At 37.2% G+C, this 21,647-nt stretch overlaps 1 protein-coding gene across 5 annotated transcripts in view; it reads right to left on the bottom strand.

The window, feature by feature from the left end:
- LOC109267331 (Putative N-acetylated-alpha-linked acidic dipeptidase) overlaps nucleotides 1-21,274 on the bottom strand; it is a 68,138-nt gene extending 46,864 nt beyond the window's left edge. For 2 of the 5 annotated variants that reach the window (XM_019450057.2, XM_019450056.2), the window contains exons 1-4: nucleotides 21,027-21,273; nucleotides 18,474-18,582; nucleotides 14,294-14,480; nucleotides 7,295-7,396 (exon numbers count right to left, since the gene is read on the bottom strand). In XM_019450057.2, coding sequence (XP_019305602.2) covers nucleotides 7,295-7,396; nucleotides 14,294-14,480; nucleotides 18,474-18,582; nucleotides 21,027-21,144 — 516 coding nt within the window. In that variant the 5' untranslated portion in view covers nucleotides 21,145-21,273. Of the gene's footprint in view, nucleotides 1-7,294; nucleotides 7,397-14,293; nucleotides 14,481-18,473; nucleotides 18,583-20,767; nucleotides 20,907-21,026 lie in introns of those variants that run through there. The other 3 variants (XM_053900184.1, XM_019450058.2, XM_019450059.2) reach the window with 3 other exon arrangements.
- Nucleotides 21,275-21,647: the final 373 nt, after the last annotated feature.

Raw genomic sequence — 21,647 nt, 5'->3', positions numbered from 1 at the left:
CTACCCAAAGCTATCTACACATTCAATGCAATCCCAATGAAAATTGCACCAGCATTCTTCTCGAAACTAGAACAAGCAATCCTAAAATTCATATGGAACCACAAAAGGCCCCGAATAGCCAAAGTAATTTTGAAGAAGACCAAAGCATGAGGCATCACAATCCCAGACTTTAGCCTCTACTACAAAGCTGTAATCATCAAGACAGCATGGTATTGGCACAAAAACAGACACATAGACCAATGGAATAGAATAGAAACCCCAGAACTAGACCCACAAACGTATGGCCAACTCATCTTTGACAAAGCAGGAAAGAACATCCAATGGAAAAAAGACAATCTCTTTAACAAATGGTGCTGGGAGAACTGGACAGCAACATGCAGAAGGTTGAAACTAGACCACTACTCACACCATTCACAAAAATAAACTCAAAATGGATAAAGGACCTGAATGTGAGACAGGAAACCATCAAAACCCTAGAGGAGAAAGCAGGAAAAGACCTCTCTGACCTCAGCCGTAGCAATTTCTTACTTGACACATCCCCAAAGGCAAGGGAATTCAAAGCAAAAATGAATTACTGGGACCTTATGAAGATAAAAAGCTTCTGCACAGCAAAGGAAACAACCAACAAAACTAAAAGGCAACCAATGGAATGGGAAAAGATATTTGCAAACGACATATCAGACAAAGGGCTAGTATCCAAAATCTATAAAGAGCTCACCAAACTCCACACCCGAAAGACAAATAACCCAGTGAAGAAATGGGCAGAAAACATGAATAGACACTTCTCTAAAGAAGACATCCAGATGGCCAACAGGCACATGCAAAGATGCTCAACGTCGCTCCTCATCAGGGAAATACAAATCAAAACCACACTCAGATATCACCTCACGCCAGTCAGAGTGGCCAAAATGAACAAATCAGGAGACTATAGATGCTGGAGAGGATGTGGAGAAACGGGAACCCTCTTGCACTCTTGGTGGGAATGCAAATTGGTGCAGCCACTCTGGAAAACAGTGTGGAGGTTCCTCAGAAAATTAAAAATAGACCTACCCTATGACCCAGCAATAGCACTGCTAGGAATTTACCCAAGGGATACAGGAGTACTGATGCATAGAGGCACTTGTACCCCAATGTTTATAGCAGCACTCTCAACAATAGCCAAATTATGGAAAGAGCGTAAATGTCCATCAACTGATGAATGGATAAAGAAATTGTGGTTTATATACACAATGGAGTACTACATGGCAATGAGAAAGAACGAAATATGGCCCTTTGTAGCAACGTGGATGGAACTGGAGAGTGTGATGCTAAGTGAAATAAGCCATACAGAGAAAGACAGATACCATATGTTTTCACTCTTATGTGGATCCTGAGAAACTTAACAGAAACCCATGGGGGAGGGGAAGGAAAAAAAAAATAGGTAGAGTGGGAGACAGCCAAAGCATAAGAGACTGTTAAAAACTGAGAACAAACTGAGGGTTGATGGGGGGTGGGAGGGAAGGGAGGGTGGGTGATGGGTATTGAGGAGGGCACCTTTTGGGATGAGCACTGGGTGTTGTATGGAAACCAATTTGACAATAAATTTCATATATTGAAAAAAAAAAAAAGACTTGGACATCTTAGTCCAACCCGGGACAGTTCTGAAGGGCTATGCTGACTCCAGCTGACGCTGTCCCAGAGCTGGCATTGAGGGTGACTGCTCCTTCTGCTCCATCTGGCTTCCTTTCCCTCCCTGACACAGGTACTGATCCCAAAAGAATGCTTCTTAATGAATATTTAGCATACTAAATTCCACTTCGGTTTCTGTCACCTAGAATCTGGGAATGCTTGGAAGTCGTTTCTTGATCACTGCCCAACTTCCCTTGATTAAGAATATATATATGTATGCTTTTACTCATATGTGGAATTTAAGAAACAAAACAGATGAACATATGGGAAGGGGTGGGGGAGGAGGGGAAAAGGAGAGAGGGAAATAAACCACAAGAGACTCTTAACCATGGAGAACAAACTGAGGGTTGATGGAGAGAGATTGGTGGAAGATGGGCTACATTGGGTGATGGGTATTAAGAAGGTCATTTGTTGGGGTGCCTAGGAGGCTCAGTTGGTCAAGCACCTGACTCTTGACTTCAGCTTAGGTCATGGTCTCATGGTTCCTGGGTTCGAACCAGGGTTTGGGCTCTGCACTTAGCAATGCTAGCAGTGTGGGGCCTGCTTGGGATTCTCTTTCTTTCTCCCTCTCTCTCTGCCTCTCCTCTGCTTGCTATCAAAAATAAATAAATTAATTAAAAAACTTAAAAAGAGGGGCACCTGGGTGGCTCCGTTGGTTAGCATCTGACTTTGGCTCAGGTCATGATCTCACAGTTCATGGATTCGAACCCCGTGTTGGGCTCTGTGCTGACAACTCAGAGCCTGGAGCCTGCTTCGGATTCTGCATCTCCTTCTCTCTCTGTCCCTTCCCCGCTCACACTCCGTCTCTCTCTCCCAAAAATAAATAAACATTAAAAAAAAAATTAGGGATACAGTAAATCCCTGTCCTTGGAGGAACTTACATTTATGTGAAAAGCAGAAAGATAATAATGAATTAAAAAGTAAGTAAATTATATGGTATATTAAAAAGTTATAAGTGCTGTCAAAAATTTTTTCAAAGTTTAAATAGAATAGGTAAACAGTAACTAGTACTTGGGTGGATGCAATGTTAATAAAAAGAGGAAAGTCTACTGAGAAGGTTACATCTGAATCTTTACTTCAGTAAAGGGATTACTTTTAGCTCTTGTATTTCTTCTTCAGACAATGCAATATTAATACACTATTAATGATAGCACTGTATGTCTCATTTATAATTGTTAGCCTTCTCTGGAGCTCGCTTTTATTCTGTGAGTATAGAGACATTAACCAATCTGATTTCAGTGAATTTTGTTTTAGTGTCAGTGTCCTACTTGAAATGTATCTCTATTTAGTATCACTAACTTTGGGGACACTACTTCCTAAAATGTCTATAAATTGTGGCTATCTTTTGATAAATCTGTAATCCTCACAGAATAAATTATGACGGAGGTGGGATTGGAGAAGATATTGGTTTAAAAATGACAGGACACTTTGAAAATGAACACAAGTGTGATAGATATGTCCTCTGGGCACTTCACAAATGCAAGTTGTCACTGTTATTTAGAAAAAAGCTTTGTTTTCAGATAATGACCTTCTTGTAAAGTTTACACTGTACCATTGTTCTATGACTGGGAATAAATACAATCTTGCACTGTCAGCCTAGAATTTTCCGTGTCTTTCAAGCTTCCATCTTCCTGTTCTTGTTAGCTGAAACAGAACTGGGAGGAAAGACATGCGGCTCCCAAAGTATAGTTGTTAAACCCACAGAATCAAGACCTGGAGTCTTACTGGGAACAAACTATGAAGACCTACCAAAACTCAGCGAGGTGGGAACCAGAACCTGTGTTTTATAAGCCTTCTCGATTACCATGATATGTGCTGAAGTTTGAAAACCAAAAATTAGATTACATATATTTTTAAAGTTTATTTTGAGAGAGACGGTGGGAGTGGGGGAGAAACAGAAAGACAGGTGGAGAGAGAGAACCCCAACCAGGCCGCATGCTGCCAGCAGAGAGCCCAAAACGGGGCATGAACCCAGAAAGGCCCGAGATCATGACCTGAGCCGAAAACCGAGAGTTGGATGCTTAACTGACTGAGCCACCCAGATACCCTTAGATTATATTTTTATTAGACATTGTCAAATTGCTCATTTCAAATAGCGTAAAGCAGAGCCCCGTACTTTACACTCCGGAGAATTCAGATGTAGATCCGAAGATAACTTACAGTGAAAAATATTAAGCCCACATACAGACATATATAATTTTAAAAAGAACAGTGCACTAGCTGAGTTACAGGTGACCCAGTGAAGCACACCAGCCGCAAATTCATCTAATATTTGAACACAAACAAGAATCTCATGCGGAATCAGGGGATCCTTCTAGCTTTCCATTAATCTAGAAGAGTTTAAATCTACTTGAAAGAAATGAGTTAATAATCTCTATGACTCTTAGGAGTAGAATAATTCTGTCAAAGTCCAAAAAGTATTTGGGGATTTTAACTGATTATACATTAAGTCCACATACTAATGTGGGTATAATTTCCTCCTTATAACACTCTGCTTTCTTATCTAGAAACATAATCTGTTTTTTTTTTTTTTAAGTTTACTTTTGAGAGAGAGAGACAGAGAGACAGAGCGTGAATGAGAGAGGGGCAGAGAAGGAGACACAGAATCTGAAGCAGGCTCTAGGCTTTGAGCTATCAGCACAGAGCCTGAAGTGGGGCTCAAACTCAGGAACTGCGAGACCTTGACCTGAGCTGAAGTAGAATGCTTAACCAACTCAGCCACCCAGGTGCCCCCATAATCTGTTTCTTTATACATAGTATTTTCATTGCTCAATAAATTTCAGTGTTTTTCAACTACTTCACACTCACTGAAGACTTTTAAAGTATATTTTATATTTTATGGCTATCTTAAATTAAAATTTTTGCTATATTTCCTCTTATTATATACTATCTGTCCATATATATTTAACTCCAATCTGATAATACTAATGCTATTTTTAAATAATGATGTATTAGTATTTTTTATATATTCTGGTTATACAGATTTATCACTGTAAATAATGAGGAAAATTAATAAAGAAAACCCAAAGTTTGAAAACATAAGAACAATTGGGCAATATCAAAATTAAAGATATATTTTCAATGAAGGAAAGCTTAGATAACATGAAGAAATAGGTGAAAAATTAGAAGATACTTATAATATTTAAACCAATATTGAATAAATAATTAAAATATTTAAGAAATACTTAAATTCAGTACGAAAAAAGGCTGGAAATTCAACAGGAAAAGGAGAAGGCTATATGTAGTCATTGCACAGAATAAAAACCAGAACAGCTAATAAATAACTATGTATAGAGACAAGCAACCTCACTGGTAATCAGAGAAATGTGAATTAAAATAAATTAAAACACTTATATGGGCAAAAATTATAAAGTTACATAATTCCAAGTGTTGATGAAAATATATAAAAAAAGGATGTCAGTGCAAGCAATAAACTGCTACAGTCTGGACGTCGGGAAATTAAATATTCCTATAAAACAGCAATCCCATACCTGGTTTACCATGAACAGAGAAACCCTGGCAAGCCCAAACAGGGACACGTATGAGGTTACTTGCTGCAACACTGTGGTCATGAGGACTTAAAAGTAAAGCAGTGTTGGCAACCAAAAGAATGGGTAAGTTACATGTGGTGTGCACATATCATGAAATGATAGGCAACAGCAAAAGTGATGAGCTGCTCTGACAAAGCAACAGGGTAGATTTTTTAAAGGACGTTGATTGAAAATAGTAAGAGATGAAGTAAGACCTAAAATATAATGCTACCTATAGAAATTTAAAGTACATCAAACACAAAATAAAGTCATATGTTTTTAAGAACACTGTGTACATTGCTAAGGACACAAATACACTGGGGGGAGGGGAAAGGAATGAGATCGAGGATAGGGATGAGAGATGAAAGGAAAAGAAAATACATTTAAATTAGGGATCATACATGGGCCCATGATGGTAAGGCGCCTTAACCTGAGGAACAAGTCTAAGTGATGTCAGGACACGTGAGATCTAAAATATACTATCTTGGGGCATCTGGGTGGCTCAGTTGGTTAAGGGTCCAACTTCGGCTCAGGTCATGATCTCACAGTTCATGGGTTCAAGCCCCACATCTGGCTCTGTGCTGACAGCTCAGAGCTTGGAGCATGCTTTGGATTCTGTGTCTCCCTCCCTGACCCTCCCCTCCCTCGCACTCTGTCTCTCTCTCTGTCTCTCAAAAATAAATAAACATTAAAAATAAATTAAAAATAAAATAATATACACTCTCTCTTCATTTCCAATTGTTAAATGCCGCATTTCTATCTCAGGTCAACCTGAGATTAATACAGATAATTAATACAGATAATTACAATTGTATGCATTCTATTTATGTGCCAATTTTAGAAAGAATTTTTCTAATATTATACCATTAGGTAAGATGTAAACTATTCATTTGAAATAAGTTTCATGAAATCAATAGAAAATATTCTTTGATTCAAATCTTGTGTTTTTAAATTATAAATAAGCCAGTAAAGCCAATACATCTGAAAATAAAAAAGAGTATTTTTCTCTCTTATTAAAAAATATGGCACTGTTGCCTGATATTAAATAATCCTTATGTTCTTGGATTAAATCCTCATTGATTGGTGAAGATAGACTTTTAAATATTCAACTCTAAATACAATTTTTTTTTACTTAGGATGTTTCCAATAATAGCCAACTCTTACCCTTCTGTCGGGTGGTATTTCAATATACCCAACTGTCAATCAGCAACTTCTCGTAAATATACCATATATCCTAGGCATCTCAACCCAGTACATCCAAAATTGAATCTACTTGCTGTCAAATATTTTAATGGGAAAGATAATTGTTAAAATATATAAATAAATTATATTCAACTCTTTCAAATTTACCTTTCTTAGCTTTCTTCTAAACAACAAAGTACCACACAAGAATCGGATTGACTGTAGAATTTCAGATGATAGTTAAATACACTGCTTTATTGAGTAGACCACACAAAATTTTCTAGAATGGACATCCAGGCTCCCTATTTGAAAATGGCAACAACACTCTTATTCAAATTCTTTGAAAACTAATCACTGCCATGCAACAGTAGTAATTAATGTATTTTCATACAATGAAAATTACTTGGCAATAAAAAAGAATGAACTAAATGCTAAAATGCAGGAATCTCATAGACTCTATGCTTAGTGAAAGAAACTGGACACAAATGATTACATGCTATACAATTCTATTTAGGTGAATTTTTAGAATAGGCAAAACTAATCAATGGTGGCAAAAACAAATTGAATGACTGACTGGGAGTCTGTGTAATACCGATTGAGAAAGGTCATAAAGGTACATTCTGAAGTGACTGTAATATTTTGTGTGTTAAGGGGTTTGGATTACATAGGTATACGCATTTGTCAAAAGTCAATAAATGTACATTTTGCATTTCTGCATCTCATTGGAGTAAATTTTATCTTTAGAAACAGTCAACAAAACTAATAGTCCTTTTCTTATAAAGAAATTCTAGTTTCTTAACTGTAAAAAAGGGGTAAATTTGGATTATATGAAAAATCTTATAACTGTTTAATTGTTGCCTGCATATATGAGGAATTCTGTTTGTTATTTTTATTTCATCATATTGCATTTTTACCTCTGGCATTCCCTGCGGGGAGAAGGCATTAAAAGGTGGCACAACATCTGAAACATTTTCATATCCTGGAGGAGGTGGTTCAAATAATGATGTGTTAAAAATCTAGAAAAACAAAATACGATAATCAAAAGTAAATCAGGTACAGTTTGATTGCTACAAGTCAAACACAAGGAAAAAATGTGTATATTCTTCCTTTTCAGTACAGGGTTAATCAATCCTTCAGTATTTTGCAAATACATATCAAATATCCAGCACTGTGCTAGAAGTTGTGAGGATTTCATCAGAAGAATAAACTATAGAACCAGAGAGGACCTATAAAGCACCAGGTTTGATTTAGGAGGAAATGTTAATACCCAAATAAAAAGTAGCATTGTATTATAAATTTAGTCCCTTATAACATTGCTAAGATGATTATTTAGCAATAAATTACATACTAAATTCATTTCAATAAAAAAAAAAACATTTCAAGAAGATCCATATCTAATAGTACCTAGACACAGTGAACAACATTCACACTTGAACTAAAAATAAAATATTATGTTTTTAAGCATATCATTGAATTGGGGGGGAGGAGTAAGGAATACTCAGAAGACAAAAAAGTGGCACATTCCAGGATTTTCAGGATTCTCAGGAATCCTGAGAGGTTGCACTAAAAGTTGAATCTAATGGAACTTGGGACCCCAAAAGAGGGGCACACGATGTTTAAAGAAAGTCTAGAGATGGTCCAAATAATAGAGTCTTACAAGAGACCCCTGCATAAAGCTGGGTCTCCAAAATACAACAACCTTCAGGATTGAAGATACACTAGAGATCAACCTGTTGGATGTATATATGAGGACTTGTAAAAGAAGAGAATAGAAAGAATGTGAAGGAGCTAAATTTGAATATATAATGACTAAGAATTTTCCAAACTGATAAAAACTATGAACTCTAGGATTCAGGCTGTCCAATGAATCCTGACCAAGCTAACTAAAAAATAATCTACATCCAGACCCATCATAGTTAAACTGTAATATTCAATATAATACTTAATGTTAAAAGTTGCAAAAGAGAGATTACACAAGATACCCAAACAGAATAAAAATTAGATTGGTAGCTGGTATCTCAATAACGTAATGCATAATGCATAAAACATCTTTCCTTTTGAAAATGAAATGAAAGACACATTTTCTACCAAAAAGTAACTGTTTGGAGCCAACAGACATTCACTGAAAACAAAGAAAACTTCTAAAGGTATCATTCAACAAAACAAAGCCTCTAAAAGAAGCTCTTATATGATTCAAAGATTGGTAAGCAAGTTACCGCAAATATATGGAAAAAATGAATAAATATGGACTGTATGTAATAATAAAAGCAAGTATTATTCAAGTTGAAAAGAATAAGGTTGAATTAGAATTCTGGGTATAAATTGATAGGGCATGACCAAAGTGAAAGTATTCTAAGATGTTTGTATTGTAGAAATATTGATTGAATTATGACATTGTTAAGTAGGGATCGGATGTATTAGTTTCCAGACTACTAAAAAATAAAACTAGTAAGATCAACCACCCAAGACAAAAAAAAAAAAAAAAAAAAAAGGGGGGGGAAAACAGTTAGAAATCATCATGACCTAGGTCATTCCAGAAAGTTACAGACTTTATCTTACATTTTTAGTATATGCAAGTCTGTATAGTTTTAATCTCGTGGGAACCAGGGAGGTTTCTTTCTTTTTCTAATCCTTATGTTTGGAATGCTTCTCTTTGGTTATTTACTTATTTATTTTTAACAGAGCAGATGTACGGTGTGTGCTGGGGGCAGAAATGGAGCCATACTTAAGGTTTTGCCAAGTCATTTTGATCTTAGTAAATGTTAAAGTATAGCTTCTCTGGGAGCCCAGAGACAGAGCCTACAAACATGAAGAGTTGAAAATTCCCTTTATTTTATCACAACCATAAGTTGAATTATATATTCACTTCTATTTCTTTAAATCACAAGCTTATATTGCCTGTGTTTCAGATTCAGGTGTTCTCTATTGACATTGTGACAGCTCAGCTCTGTTTTTGTCCTTCAGTCCCACCTGCAAATGGTTTTGTACTATCACCATCTCCCAGTGTAGCTTAATTATTGTGACTATTCAGAGCAGAGCTGTGGTAAACTGTCAATTTTTGTTCTCCTGCACAACACACAGAAGTTCCTCCTTCCACAGGCAACATATAAGACCAGTGTTCTATAGATTCTACCAGAAATGTTTTAAATATATAAACACATTATTTTATCTTTGTGTAGAGATAATATATGATATAGACTGAACAACATACTGCCTTTTTTTATGTCACAAAAGGTTAATAGAGATTTGTGGACCAAAATTATTTTGGTTATATTCAGAAAACATAATTTGAGGCTATATTAGTGAATTTTGGAAAGAGAACAATGCTCTCTGGTATATAATCTCCTTTTGATAAAGTCACCAAAAAAAGTTGTTTCCTTGACTTTAAAAAATGTCTCCCACTCAGGGGCGCCTGGGTGGCTCAGTTGGTTAAGCATCTAAGTCCAGCTCAGGTCATGATCTCACGGTCTGGTCTGTGAGTTCGAGCCCTGAATCTGGCTCTGTGCTGACAGCTCAAAGCCTGGAGCCTGCTTCAGATTCTGTGTCTCGCTCTCTCTCTGCCCCTCCCCTGATCATGCTCTGTCTCTCTCTGTCTCAAAAATAAATTAAAAAACAATTTTTTTAAGTGTCTCCTACTTGTTAGAATAACTCATAAACGTGGTCTAAAATCCACTTATTTGGTGATGCTGTAAAACTGGAGATTATCATAAAGGCAAATTGAATGAAAACAACTTGAATACTCCACTGGCTGAAAGACTTGCTGATGTAATGACTGTGTTTCTATATGAATTTGTACTGTACTTTATACTACAGTTTCTTTTGTGATCTTGCCCAATGATTCAGATAAGTTTGTACCTTATGTGGCTCATGGAAAAATTATGGGCTATATGGAGAATGCGGGGATTTTTGGAGGGTAGTGGTTGATTTGGCTTCATTTTAGATTGCCTCAGGAGAGGCAGATATTTGGTGCTCTAGTTAGTATAACGCAGGTCACTGTGTTAGTCAACACAGGTTCACTCCTGGTCTCCCACTACCCTTTGTTCCACTGCACTGGCCAGGACCTTAATTAAGTACAATGTTGAAAAGTGGTGACAGATATGCTTAACTTGAAGGGGATGTTTTCAGTGTCTCACCATCAATTTTGATAGTTACAGTGACCTTTATCAGGTAATGTCAACTAACTTCCAAGTTTACTAAGAGTTTTTGTCATGAATATATGTTTCATTGTGTTAAATATTTAGGGGGGGGGAATGTCTTTTGAGATAAGTATATAAGTTTTTCTTTTTCATAATGATAATTATGTTATCTATCTATATATATATTTATTACACATTTGGCTAGTATTTTTGCAATGTCTTTGTTGGCTTATAATTTCTAGATTATACTTGCCTTAAAAATGAGTTGAATATTTAATATTCTCTGAAATAAGTTGTGTTGTACTGTATTTAAATGATCTTTACAAAAATGATCTTTCACTTTAATCTTTCACACTTAAAGGAAAACCAGTTGGTCTTGATGCTTTGGGTTATGGGAATTTTTGAATTACAGATTTAATTTCTTTAATGTTCTAAAACTCTTTGGATTTTTAAAAGTGCATTCTTATGTCAATTTTCATGTTTTTTTCCATTTTGCATTTCATCTCATCTATGAATTGTTGGCATACTTCTTCCTAGTACTTTTTTATCTTTTTGAATTTCGGCAACATCTAGAGATATGCCTCTCTTTTTTACTCCTTATACTATTTATTTATGCATTCCTTGTATTTTTTTTTCCTTATTGATCTTTGTCCTTTGGGGAACATAAGGGGTCAATCAGGTGGATTACCTCATTAGTGCTGACCAGGTAATTCCAAATTGACTAGTCAAAGGCTACATTCCTGGGAGAGGCTGAAACTGTACTAGGTTAGGTATTAAATCTTGGTTTGCTGAAGTGGGGCTTAGTACAATTAACTCCATTTTGGGCCTGTTGTATCTTTTTCTTTAACAGACAAAAATGAATTGAAACACTTATGTAGTAACCCTCTCTAACTCTTAATAAGGTTTTTGACTTTGCCCTAAAATTGACTACTAGATAAGTTTTTTAAGTCAGTATTTGCTTGGTATTTCTTTTTGTTTTGTTACTTTCAAACTTGCTGTGATGTTACATTCAAGTCACTCCTTATAAAATAGTACACAGCTGATTTTATTTAGTCTGACATACTATGTTTTTAACCAGTTTTTTCCTTTAAGTTTTTTTCTAATTACTTATACACAGCATTTAAAGCCCTTCTACCTTCTTATTATATGATTAATACTCTTCTTTTTTTCCCCTAATGCTGCTTTTGCTTTTGGCAAGATTGTGTATCCTGCACGGCTGTCTTAACTTGGGGTCAAATAAAACTCTTTTCCTTTTCCTTTAAAAGTTTTTAAAAGGTTTGTTTATTTTGTGTCAATGGTTGAATAGCAAATGCTTCAGGAAAGGGACATAGGGAGGAAGCAAGGCACTTGGAGAAGTCTGTGACTCTTCGTTCAGGTGTACTTGGATGAAAATAAAAAGGAAGATGAACCAATGATATAGCTTTTAAAAAATGAGGAAGCTTTAGGCAGTGTGATATTGTGATTTACAATAAATACATATTTGATCCTCTTTCCTTTTCTGGCACTGAGCTCCTAAAACCTCCTAAAAGGAATTTCCTGATGAGAGCAACAAAGGGTCTATTGTTAGGCTAACGAGGTAACTTTTGACCTCATCTAAGGATGGGGTCAGGTGGGCCAGGAGAACCAACTTTGTGATTAGAGCCTTGGGACTTTCCGTCCCATTGCCCACCTCCCACCAGGGAAGGGAGAGGACCTGGAAGTTGGATCAACCACCAATAGCCAAGATTTAATCATCACACCTATGTAATGAAGCCCATAAAAACTCAAAGGACAGGGTTCAGAGAGCTTCTGGGTTGGTGAACACATGGGAGTGTGGGGAGACTGGCACTCCTAGAGAAGGCATGAAAGCTCTGTGCTCTTTCCCACATACTGTGCTCTACGCATCTCTTCATCTGGCTATTGCTTCATGTCATTTACTGTCCTTTTACTGTACTAACTCAGTAATCTAAAATGTAAAATGTTTTTATAAACGTTGATTCACTCTAGCAAATTAATCAGACCTGAGGAGGGGATCATGGGAACCTCTGATTTCTCCCAGTCTGTCAGAAGTACAGGTAACAACCTGCTTACACTTGACACCCTGAGTTGGAGGGAGCCTTTGGAACTTCCAGTTTATAGCCAGTAGGTAGGTCAGAAACACAAGTAACAACCCAAGCTTTCAAGTGGCATCCTGAATGAGTGTGGAAGGGGACATTTTTAGAAGACTGACTTCTTACCTATGGAATCTGACGCAATCCCCAGGTAAATAGTGTCAGAATTGAATCGAATTCTAGAACAACCCAACTGGTGTCTGAGAATTGCTTATTGAATGTGTGGGGAAAACACTCGCCATCTCAGTAGAAATTGGTCTAGGAACCCAAATGAGAGAGCTGACACCATTCAAGAAAATCTCCGAAATGAAATTTCTACATGATACCTTTATGTTATGTGACAGGCTTGAAGAATTTAATAAATGCTTATAATAGCAAAAACAAATAATGAAATGGAATAATAAAAGCAAAGAAGGAAAAAAGAACTGCAAGTTTGCTATTTTCCTCATTGTATATAGATAATCCCAAATTTGACAGATCAAGACAAAGGTTTAAGTATATGTATATATTTTTTAACATAATATTTTATCATTAAACAATTTCCCTAAATACACTTTTATAGACTGCTTAGTACTCGATTATATATAGATATGATACCTTATTTAACAAATGTTATGGGACCATATGCTGTACACTGATATTCTACACACCTTTTTTAAAAATACTTTTTAAATTTTGAGATTAATATTTTAAAAAGATAAACTATTAACTAGTATAATTTTAAAAAGTAGCTAATATGGAAAATTTTGAATCATGTTAGGAAATTTAGCATGGGATTATATGACTGGCTACAAAACTAACAGCATATTAGCCATTAAAAGATTGATTCATTAGTTGATAGAAGGTGATTGACATATTATGAAATTTTTTTAAATCTATATATATTTAAATCACATGACATTTTCAGTTCACTGATCAAACTGGACATATTTAGAAGGCCCAGCTAACAAAAGGGCTGAAGGAAACTATCTAGATTAAAAGAGGTTATTTTAGTTAAGATATAGTAGCTTTAAAACTAAGGTATGCTAAATAGGATTAAAGGTATGAGTTTTATTTTATAAGCCTTCATATTGAATATATATCACGATGAGATATACCTCAGTTACTTGTATTATCTCTTCTTTCTCAAGTATGTACCCTAACTTGCAAACAAAATTGTATATTCTTTAGATATCCTTCTACAGACTTGCCATCCAAACTCTTCTCCTTCAAATGCCACATCCAAGTTCTGGGCACAGAGCTGAACACATGATCCTAGGAGACATATCATTAAATACCAGTAAAAACCTAATGACTCAAACTGTACACCAGGTGTCCTGAGTTTCCTGATAGCCCCAAACTTATGCAGTTTCTTTTACAGTCTGAACCTATCAAAAACGTGTTTATTTTAGTTGCTTGGAAGTACTAATATATTACTATATATTAGTATGCAATACTAAAAAAACAGAAAATACAACTGTCATCAAGCATTAATTTCTCATAATTTTTCCAACATCACATTAAATTCAAACATCATAGGAAAATAGCTGATACTGGTAATGAGATATGAAAAACATTCACAAGTTTCAATAATATTAATTTTTATCAATAATTAGAGATGGTATAGGGCCATTCTTTCATAAAAGGTACTTGAAAAAAATAGAGATGAGGGTAGTTTCTATCTCTCCCTTTTTTTTTTTTTTTTTACCTCATTTCCATCTTCATCAATTATTGAGATGTAGTTGGGATGAGTCTTATTTGGATAGGACAACAGGACATCATAATGGGCTAACTCAACAGAATCCAGGCCAAATTCTTTCCACTGGGATTGAATTTGCTTTGCAAGCTGAAAGTTTTGTTCTGTTCCTGCTAAATGTGGCATCCGTGTAAAATTACTGGTGAACAAAAATTGAAAGTGGTTAGAAATTAATGTTTAGTCAGCCAGCATCCCAAATGAACAACCAAGTAAGGCAGATTTACATCTAAAAATTGTTTTGAAATGTGATACGTTAAAAAAAAACAAAGCAGCACTATTATTGCATCAAATAGATCCTCAAAGTGTATTTTGAAGGTTTCATTCTGTAATTTGTATTCATTAAAGGAAAAACTGGAGAAACTGATCTTTGTAGAGAATTGTTATGTGCGATCCTTTGGACGTGTCCCCATATAGTAAATGAGGAAAGTATCATATCTTTCCTTAAGACTCATGCATCTTATAACTTTTATGGAATTATTTCTTTATTTCACTGTGTAAAATATATTTGGGAGGTAAAAATTATTTTCCTACAAAATACCAAGCTGTGACGTGCCAAGAATGATTGATAATCACATTTATTTTTAAAGACTGAAAGTTAGAGCCAAGTGAGAAACCTTTTGATTAGCAACCTGTATAAAGTATTTTCATTAAGGAATAATCTAAAAATATTTACACAAGTTCAGACTGAATCTCTTGTACTCCATTCATCATGCATAGTAATACACTTAAAAATCAATGATGATAATTAGCCTGACCAGGAATATCTTTAATTAATAAACTATGCAGCCAAAATTTTAGCCACCAAAAATATTGTCATGAGTTTATTAATCTCTTGTTTAATATATCTATAGAGTGGTGCTTTTTGTTTAAATTTTTCTTTTGTGGAAATGTGTTGTTTCTCTGAAAATTCAGCTCATTTGTATTTTCATCTTAAACCACTTAAAGGAAAAAAAATCCATATGACAATGCATCACGTATCATAAAAAGATATTTATTTCTAGATCATGAACTTCTTGAGCTTCATGAACTTCTGGTTCTGAATATGTAGGTCTTCCTAAAATTAGCACATGTCCATCCGTATAGTGAGTTTTAAAAGAAAAACAAACTAATAAATAGGTAACATGGCTATGATGATTCCACCTTCAAATACTTAATTTTACTGTGTATCTGAATTTTTGACTGAAAAATCAACTGCCAAGAATAACTTCCAATTTTTTAAAAAAAATGGGAGTTTTAGTTAATTTTTATAACTCCATTAAAATAATTTAAGTTATGTTTACAAAGATGGTATTAAAATCCTCATTCAAAAAATGTTTAAGGGCTTAACACCCTAGGGGCCAAAGGTGGGCTGCCCCAAGATGGGCCATTGTGGCATGATTATTCTGAGCTGAAGGCAATCAAGACCCTACAGGCTCAAAAGAAAGTTTTGTCCGTCCCTTAACAACACAGGAGAATCGAGACTGGTGGTCTTTCCCCAAATAAGGGTTACTAGCAGAGATAAATTTGATCTGGGTGATCCCTCTGTATAGGCAGGGCACACATCTATTACCAAACATCTGTTTTTCTCATTGCCCTGTGAAGCACATTTCTTTCACCTGAAGTCTCAAATCCCTACCCACTTCTTAGTTCAGGGTGACATGTATACTCATTTTGTCCTGCTTTGGAATTTCCATGTCTGTGTGGAATCCCTGTAGGTATGCTATTAAATTTGATTTCCTCCTGTTAATCTGTTTGTGTCAATTTGATTCTTAGTCCTGGTAGAAGGACCTTGAAGGGCACAGGTCATTCTTGCTCCCATACAACCTCTTACACAAAGTTTCTAATGCATATTTACAAAATGTAGTAACAGAAATACACAATCTTAACAGGCAGCTGAGGTGTCTCTATATCCCTTCAACGTATACCTGTAGAGAAAAGAGAAAAAGAGCCAGCATGGTGCTATTTTTTTCTACATTAGACAGATGGCAAACTGTAACATAAGTAAAATGGATGCAGATTATGCATATTTTCTGAAGTCACAGTGATAACTCTGTCCCTGCATCTAAGAAATGGGGTGTCTGGCTGGCTCCATCAGTAGAGCATGTGACTCTTAATATCGGCATCGTTGAGTTCGAGCCCCATGTTGAGGGTGGAGTTTACACACAAAAAAATGTTTTTTAAAAAGAAAAAAGAACAGTTGCCAATGGGGAGTCTTGAACCTGCTCTCCCCACCACCAAGAAAGAGGGAGGGAGGGAGGGAGGGAGGAGGATGGATTATTATCAGACCTGGCTATTATGAGTGAAATTCCTTGGAACGGTTTTGTCATTACCAACTAGGATACTACACTATGCTACAAGCAGGGCTAGAATCCACTCATTTGGAGCAAAGCAAATCCTAATGAAGAGTGGGAAAAAATCCATTTCCAATGATAAATAAATTAACTGGCATAAAATCCTACAAGGAGTGTATTTGAGGTTTTGCCACTAAATTGTGTAATCCTGGCTAAATCTTTATTTTCTCATCTGTATATGGGGAGAATATTGTTCCCTCACTACTTCCCAAAGATCTGTGGCTCAGTTAGGTAACTGGTATTAAACTTCAGCTCTTAATTTTTATTATTTTAATCAATTAAGAGGTGTGTTGCAAGTAAGTTGTTGATCCAACTAAAATATCAAGTTTTAATCTCTTTCTTTTGTGCTAATGGTGAAACTCCTTGAGTTGCAAACAGAGGAGCTTGGTCAGGGTCAAGGAGGAATAATTAAGAAACTGCTTCCATTTTATTCAGGGTCCAGAGAGAGAAATTAAGGCATTCATTTTTCTTCTTTGCTGGTCAGTCTATGTCACAGGTTAGGAAAGGAAGAAGGAAGCAGCAGCGACAGCAGCTCTGTCTAGGAAGGAGATTGTATTTTGCCGGACCTCCACTTTTATTGTATCTATTATACATAATTATAGTGAAGTAAGTCCAAGAGTCAGAGGAGGAATTTCCACAAAATTTAAGCTTCAGGGTCTCTCACTTGAAATGGCCCTTCCAAACACCTAGAAGGTGCCCTAGCAAATGTTTATTTATGGCTTTAATTCTATTGTAATTAAAACAGACATATGTATGTAGGATCATGTGTGCACACTTATGCTTATTATATGTGTGCACGTAAATATATGTGTATATATACATAACTTCCCTTTATATAAAATCGTAACTTTTATCCACTAAGGAATCCTTCAATCACTAATAGGGACTTCAAGTATTCTGCTTTGAAAAACCTAAGTGTTCTAATCAATTACATACAATCATCCTACACAAGTGTTTTATTTTTAGTTGCTTTGCAAATACTCTGTAAGTTTACTCATTTACATCTTTTGCTTTACACTACAGATAGCTATTTCAGGAACTAGGGAGCTAGTTTGCAAACCCTGTCACATATATGCTCTCTAATCATCCTTGTCACAACAATATTATGGTCCCCACTTTATAGCGGTGGAAATGCGAGCTCAGGAAAGTTAAGTATTCACCCCTAGTGATTTTACTGTCAATAGGCAAAGATGGAATTTAAACTGAAGTATATCCAAGTCCAAAATCCAGATTTATTCTTTTGACTAGAATATAATGTCTTTTAAAACGGCAGTCATCAAACTATGTTCCCCCGACCAGATCCAGTTAACTTGTTTCTGTACACTCCACAAGCTAAAAATGGTTATTATATATTTTAAATAGGTAGTGTATGTGTATGTGTATATATATATATATATATATATATATACACACATATGTGTGTGTGTGTATATATATATAGTGACCTATAAATTATATGACATTCAAATTATAGTGCCCATAAATAAAGTTTTACTGAAACTGCCATTCTTATTTATGTATTTTCAATGGCTGCTTCTTGCTACAATAGCAGAGCAGAGTAGTTGTGACAGGGGCTGGTCCTTCACAGACAAGTTTGCTGGGTCCTCCTCAAAAATGGCTCTTGTGGTACAGTTTAGCTTAAAGTATAATCCTCTCTAGATGAAATATGATACAAGATTTTCAACAAATAAAACTTCTTTTAAAAACTCAGCTCCTATATATGAAATATTGGATCAATATTTCCAAACAGAATAACAATTTTCCAACAAATTATCCATATAAACTCTCAAGTATATGCTTACTATAAGAACCTCTTGATGTTCTCAGCTTTCAATTCATCCAAAAATGCCTTCTTCACATTAGGCTGTGGAACAATCTTAGTAGGTTCACTGGAGGATTTTATAAACCATCCTGTAAAATATATGCAAATATAGGAATGAGACATGAGCTCATTGACAGGACCTACTTTTCCTCATTACTGTATCTATCATGTAAAACACAAATTATCAATGACGTCCAGTCTTCTGGAGTGTAATTTCTCTTGCCCACTTCCACTGGAAAATAATCATGCAAACACTTCGAAAATACAGATCAGTCACAACATATTTTTTAATACAATTTCAATGACGAATATTGCTGTTATTCTTTAAAGAATGTTTTATAAGAAAAGGACTACTAAAATATGTTTCAACTAAGGGGGATAAAGAAAATCTCTTAAAGGTTAAGGAAAAAAGGAGATCCACCTACTTTCTTCTGAAACCTTCTATTTCCAGTGACTGCCCCTGTGCTGAGAATAAGCACTTAGTAAATGTTTATAATGAATTAATTATGAATCTATTTTAAGTACATAAATTATTTCAGTGAAGAAAACTCAGACTTGTCATTTGTTCTGTTTCCCAAACTCAAACAAAATGTATTGAGAGTCTGTTTCCAGTTGAAGCAGGCTGGAGACGCTGGACTTTAGAAAGCTACAAGGAAACTACAGTTTAGTTTTCCCAATGGCTTTGCAAAATGCCCACTACTGAGGGAAATGGGGTATCTTTACAGAGTTTATTTGGAAGAATGATATGATCTTGGCATAAAATGGTTACCAAAATCACCCATCCAGCTTTCTTGGAACTTTCCAGTTACAAATCACATACATACATACACACACCCATATATACATACTGAAATAAATCGTTGGCAACAAATGGAAATTTAATTCCACCGGTACATAAAACAAAAGGACTTGGGTTAGAGTGTGGAATCAGGGAAGTATTCATTGGGGATGAAATGCTTGAATTGAGAGCTGAAAAAAATGAACAAAATGAAGAGGTGGGAGGCCTGTGGGAGAGTGGAGAGCAGAGAATCTTAGGGAAAAAATTAACAAGTCCTAATAAAGAACCTATTCAGGGGACGCCTGGGTGGCTCAGTCGGTCAGGTGTCCAACTTTGGCTCAGGTCATGTTCTCACAGTTCGTGAGTTTGAGCCCTGCATGGGGATCTGTGTTGACAGCTCAGAGCCCTGAGCCTGCCTCAGATTGTGTCTGCCTCACTCTCTGCCCCTCCCCCACTCTCTCTCTCTCTCTCTCTCAAAAATGAATAAATGTTAAAAAAAGAAAAAAGAAAAAAAAAGAACCTATTTGGTGTCAGCCACTGAGCAGTGTACACGGAAGGGGCTGTGGGCAACAGTAGGAAGAATAAGATTGCCACCATGAAATGCAGTTTTTAATCCCTGTGCCAGCCTTACCAACTCTATTTCCCAACTCTATTTTACAGCTGAGACCATTGAAACTCAACTTGAACTGTGTCCTAATTACTGAGCGCCTATCTCATGCAAACCCCACAACAACCCTGTGGGTGGGGGTGGTTACTAACATCCATACGTTAGTTATAAGCAGAGTGAAGCTCAGAAGTCTTAGTCACCCCAGAAGTCACACAGCAAGCCAAAAAGAGTGCTGGATTGAGTCAAGGTTGCTGGTCTATGCCTGGTCTTCTTAATCCCAGAAGGAGAATCCAGAATTCAGAGCAGGGGTGAACGACATTAGGCTGGACCTGTGCACCAACGTCCAATGAGAAGCATCTCCTCACCAAGAAGGCACTAGGAAAAGTGCCAACGCCCCAATACTGGGCTAGAGGGTTCTGGTGCTACTTCATTTGCTATTCCGAATAAATTCCAGAAATTCTCCTCATCATAAAGATTGGAAAACGGAGGCGAAGAGAGACATGATAAACTGTTCAAAGCCACGAAAAAGTAACAGAGTCCAAATGAAAATGTAAGAGTCTGAGCTGGTCTGTGCTGCCCCTAGTTTTTATGGAAGTTGGGCTAAGTGTGCGAATCGGTACACAGAGAACGCCGCAGAACACTTACAGGCAAAGATCTGTTCAGAGCGCTGCCAGTAACAGCCAGTTCCCACGTGTTCCCCTAATTACGTAACTCGCAAGGACGACGGTATGAGGACGGAAAAGAGTCCCGTGCAGCAATGCCCGGACGTTTACCTACTGTATACATGAAGTAGCCCGGGCAACACTAAAGAGTCCCTGTCTGCAAAGCTCCCTGGACGACCTGGTTCAACTGCCGCCGCTGACCTGCGGGAGTACGTCCTAAGACTTACCAATTGCTCACAGGGCTCGAGCGGGTGGGACCTGCTGAAGTCCAGTTTCATGGGCTCTGCGCTCCACTCCTTACCCGGGGTGACTGTCCAGAACCCAACCCAGCGCCCCCCTCAGCTGACTCGCGGGGGCCGGTCCCCACTTTCCGCCCCCCGGAGGGGAACGCGCCACAGGACCGCGCTCTACAGGCGGCCCGCGAGTCCCGGGAACCGCGGGGCTGCGCAGTAGGCTCCGGCGCGCGCGAGCCCAGCCCGCCCGTACCGAAGAGGAAGCCGACGATCAAGAGGCCGGCGGCCAGCGCCAGCGCCCCGACGCACAGCCAGCGCGGGCGGCGCCAAGCCGCAAAGCTCGAGTCGGCTTCGTGAAGGGGATTCCACATGTCGGCGCGGGCGGCGGGGCCTCCCCAGACCTGCGCCTCTGCTGTGGTCCCGCTGCAGCCTCGCGGCGGGACGGAAGACTCCTCCGGCCAGGGAGCGCCCCCGGGCTACTGCAAGCTGGCTGCGCTAGAGGTCCGGGGCTCCGGTTTCCCCGCCCCAAAACAGCGCTAGCTCACTCCGAGCCAATCAGCTCCCTGAGTTTTTGCAAAGTGCCAACACCCGCAGTCCAGCCACAGGAAGCTAAACAGTTACGACTTGTGAACTTTTCTGTATGCCTATATACAGTAATTAAAACCTTCCTTAAAAAGATAAAGGCAGAGGAGCATCGCATTTTGTATTTCTTAAAGTATCTTGTGTGTATGCATAGAAAAATGTGAGGGTAGGGTTTGGACCGAAATGTTTACAGTATTTACCTCTGGAGGGTGGTAACAGTGAGGGAAGGGAGAGAAGAGGGTAAAAGATGTACTTGAGTTTCTTATTTCCTATACTTCTATGTACATTTCTT

Source organism: Panthera pardus, unplaced genomic scaffold, assembly GCF_024362965.1.
Source record: "Panthera pardus isolate Hobbes unplaced genomic scaffold, ASM2436296v1 HiC_scaffold_12, whole genome shotgun sequence".
NCBI lineage: Eukaryota > Metazoa > Chordata > Mammalia > Carnivora > Felidae > Panthera > Panthera pardus.
The sequence above is the reverse complement of the archived record's forward strand: the minus strand, read 5'-3'. Positions and strand labels throughout refer to the sequence as shown.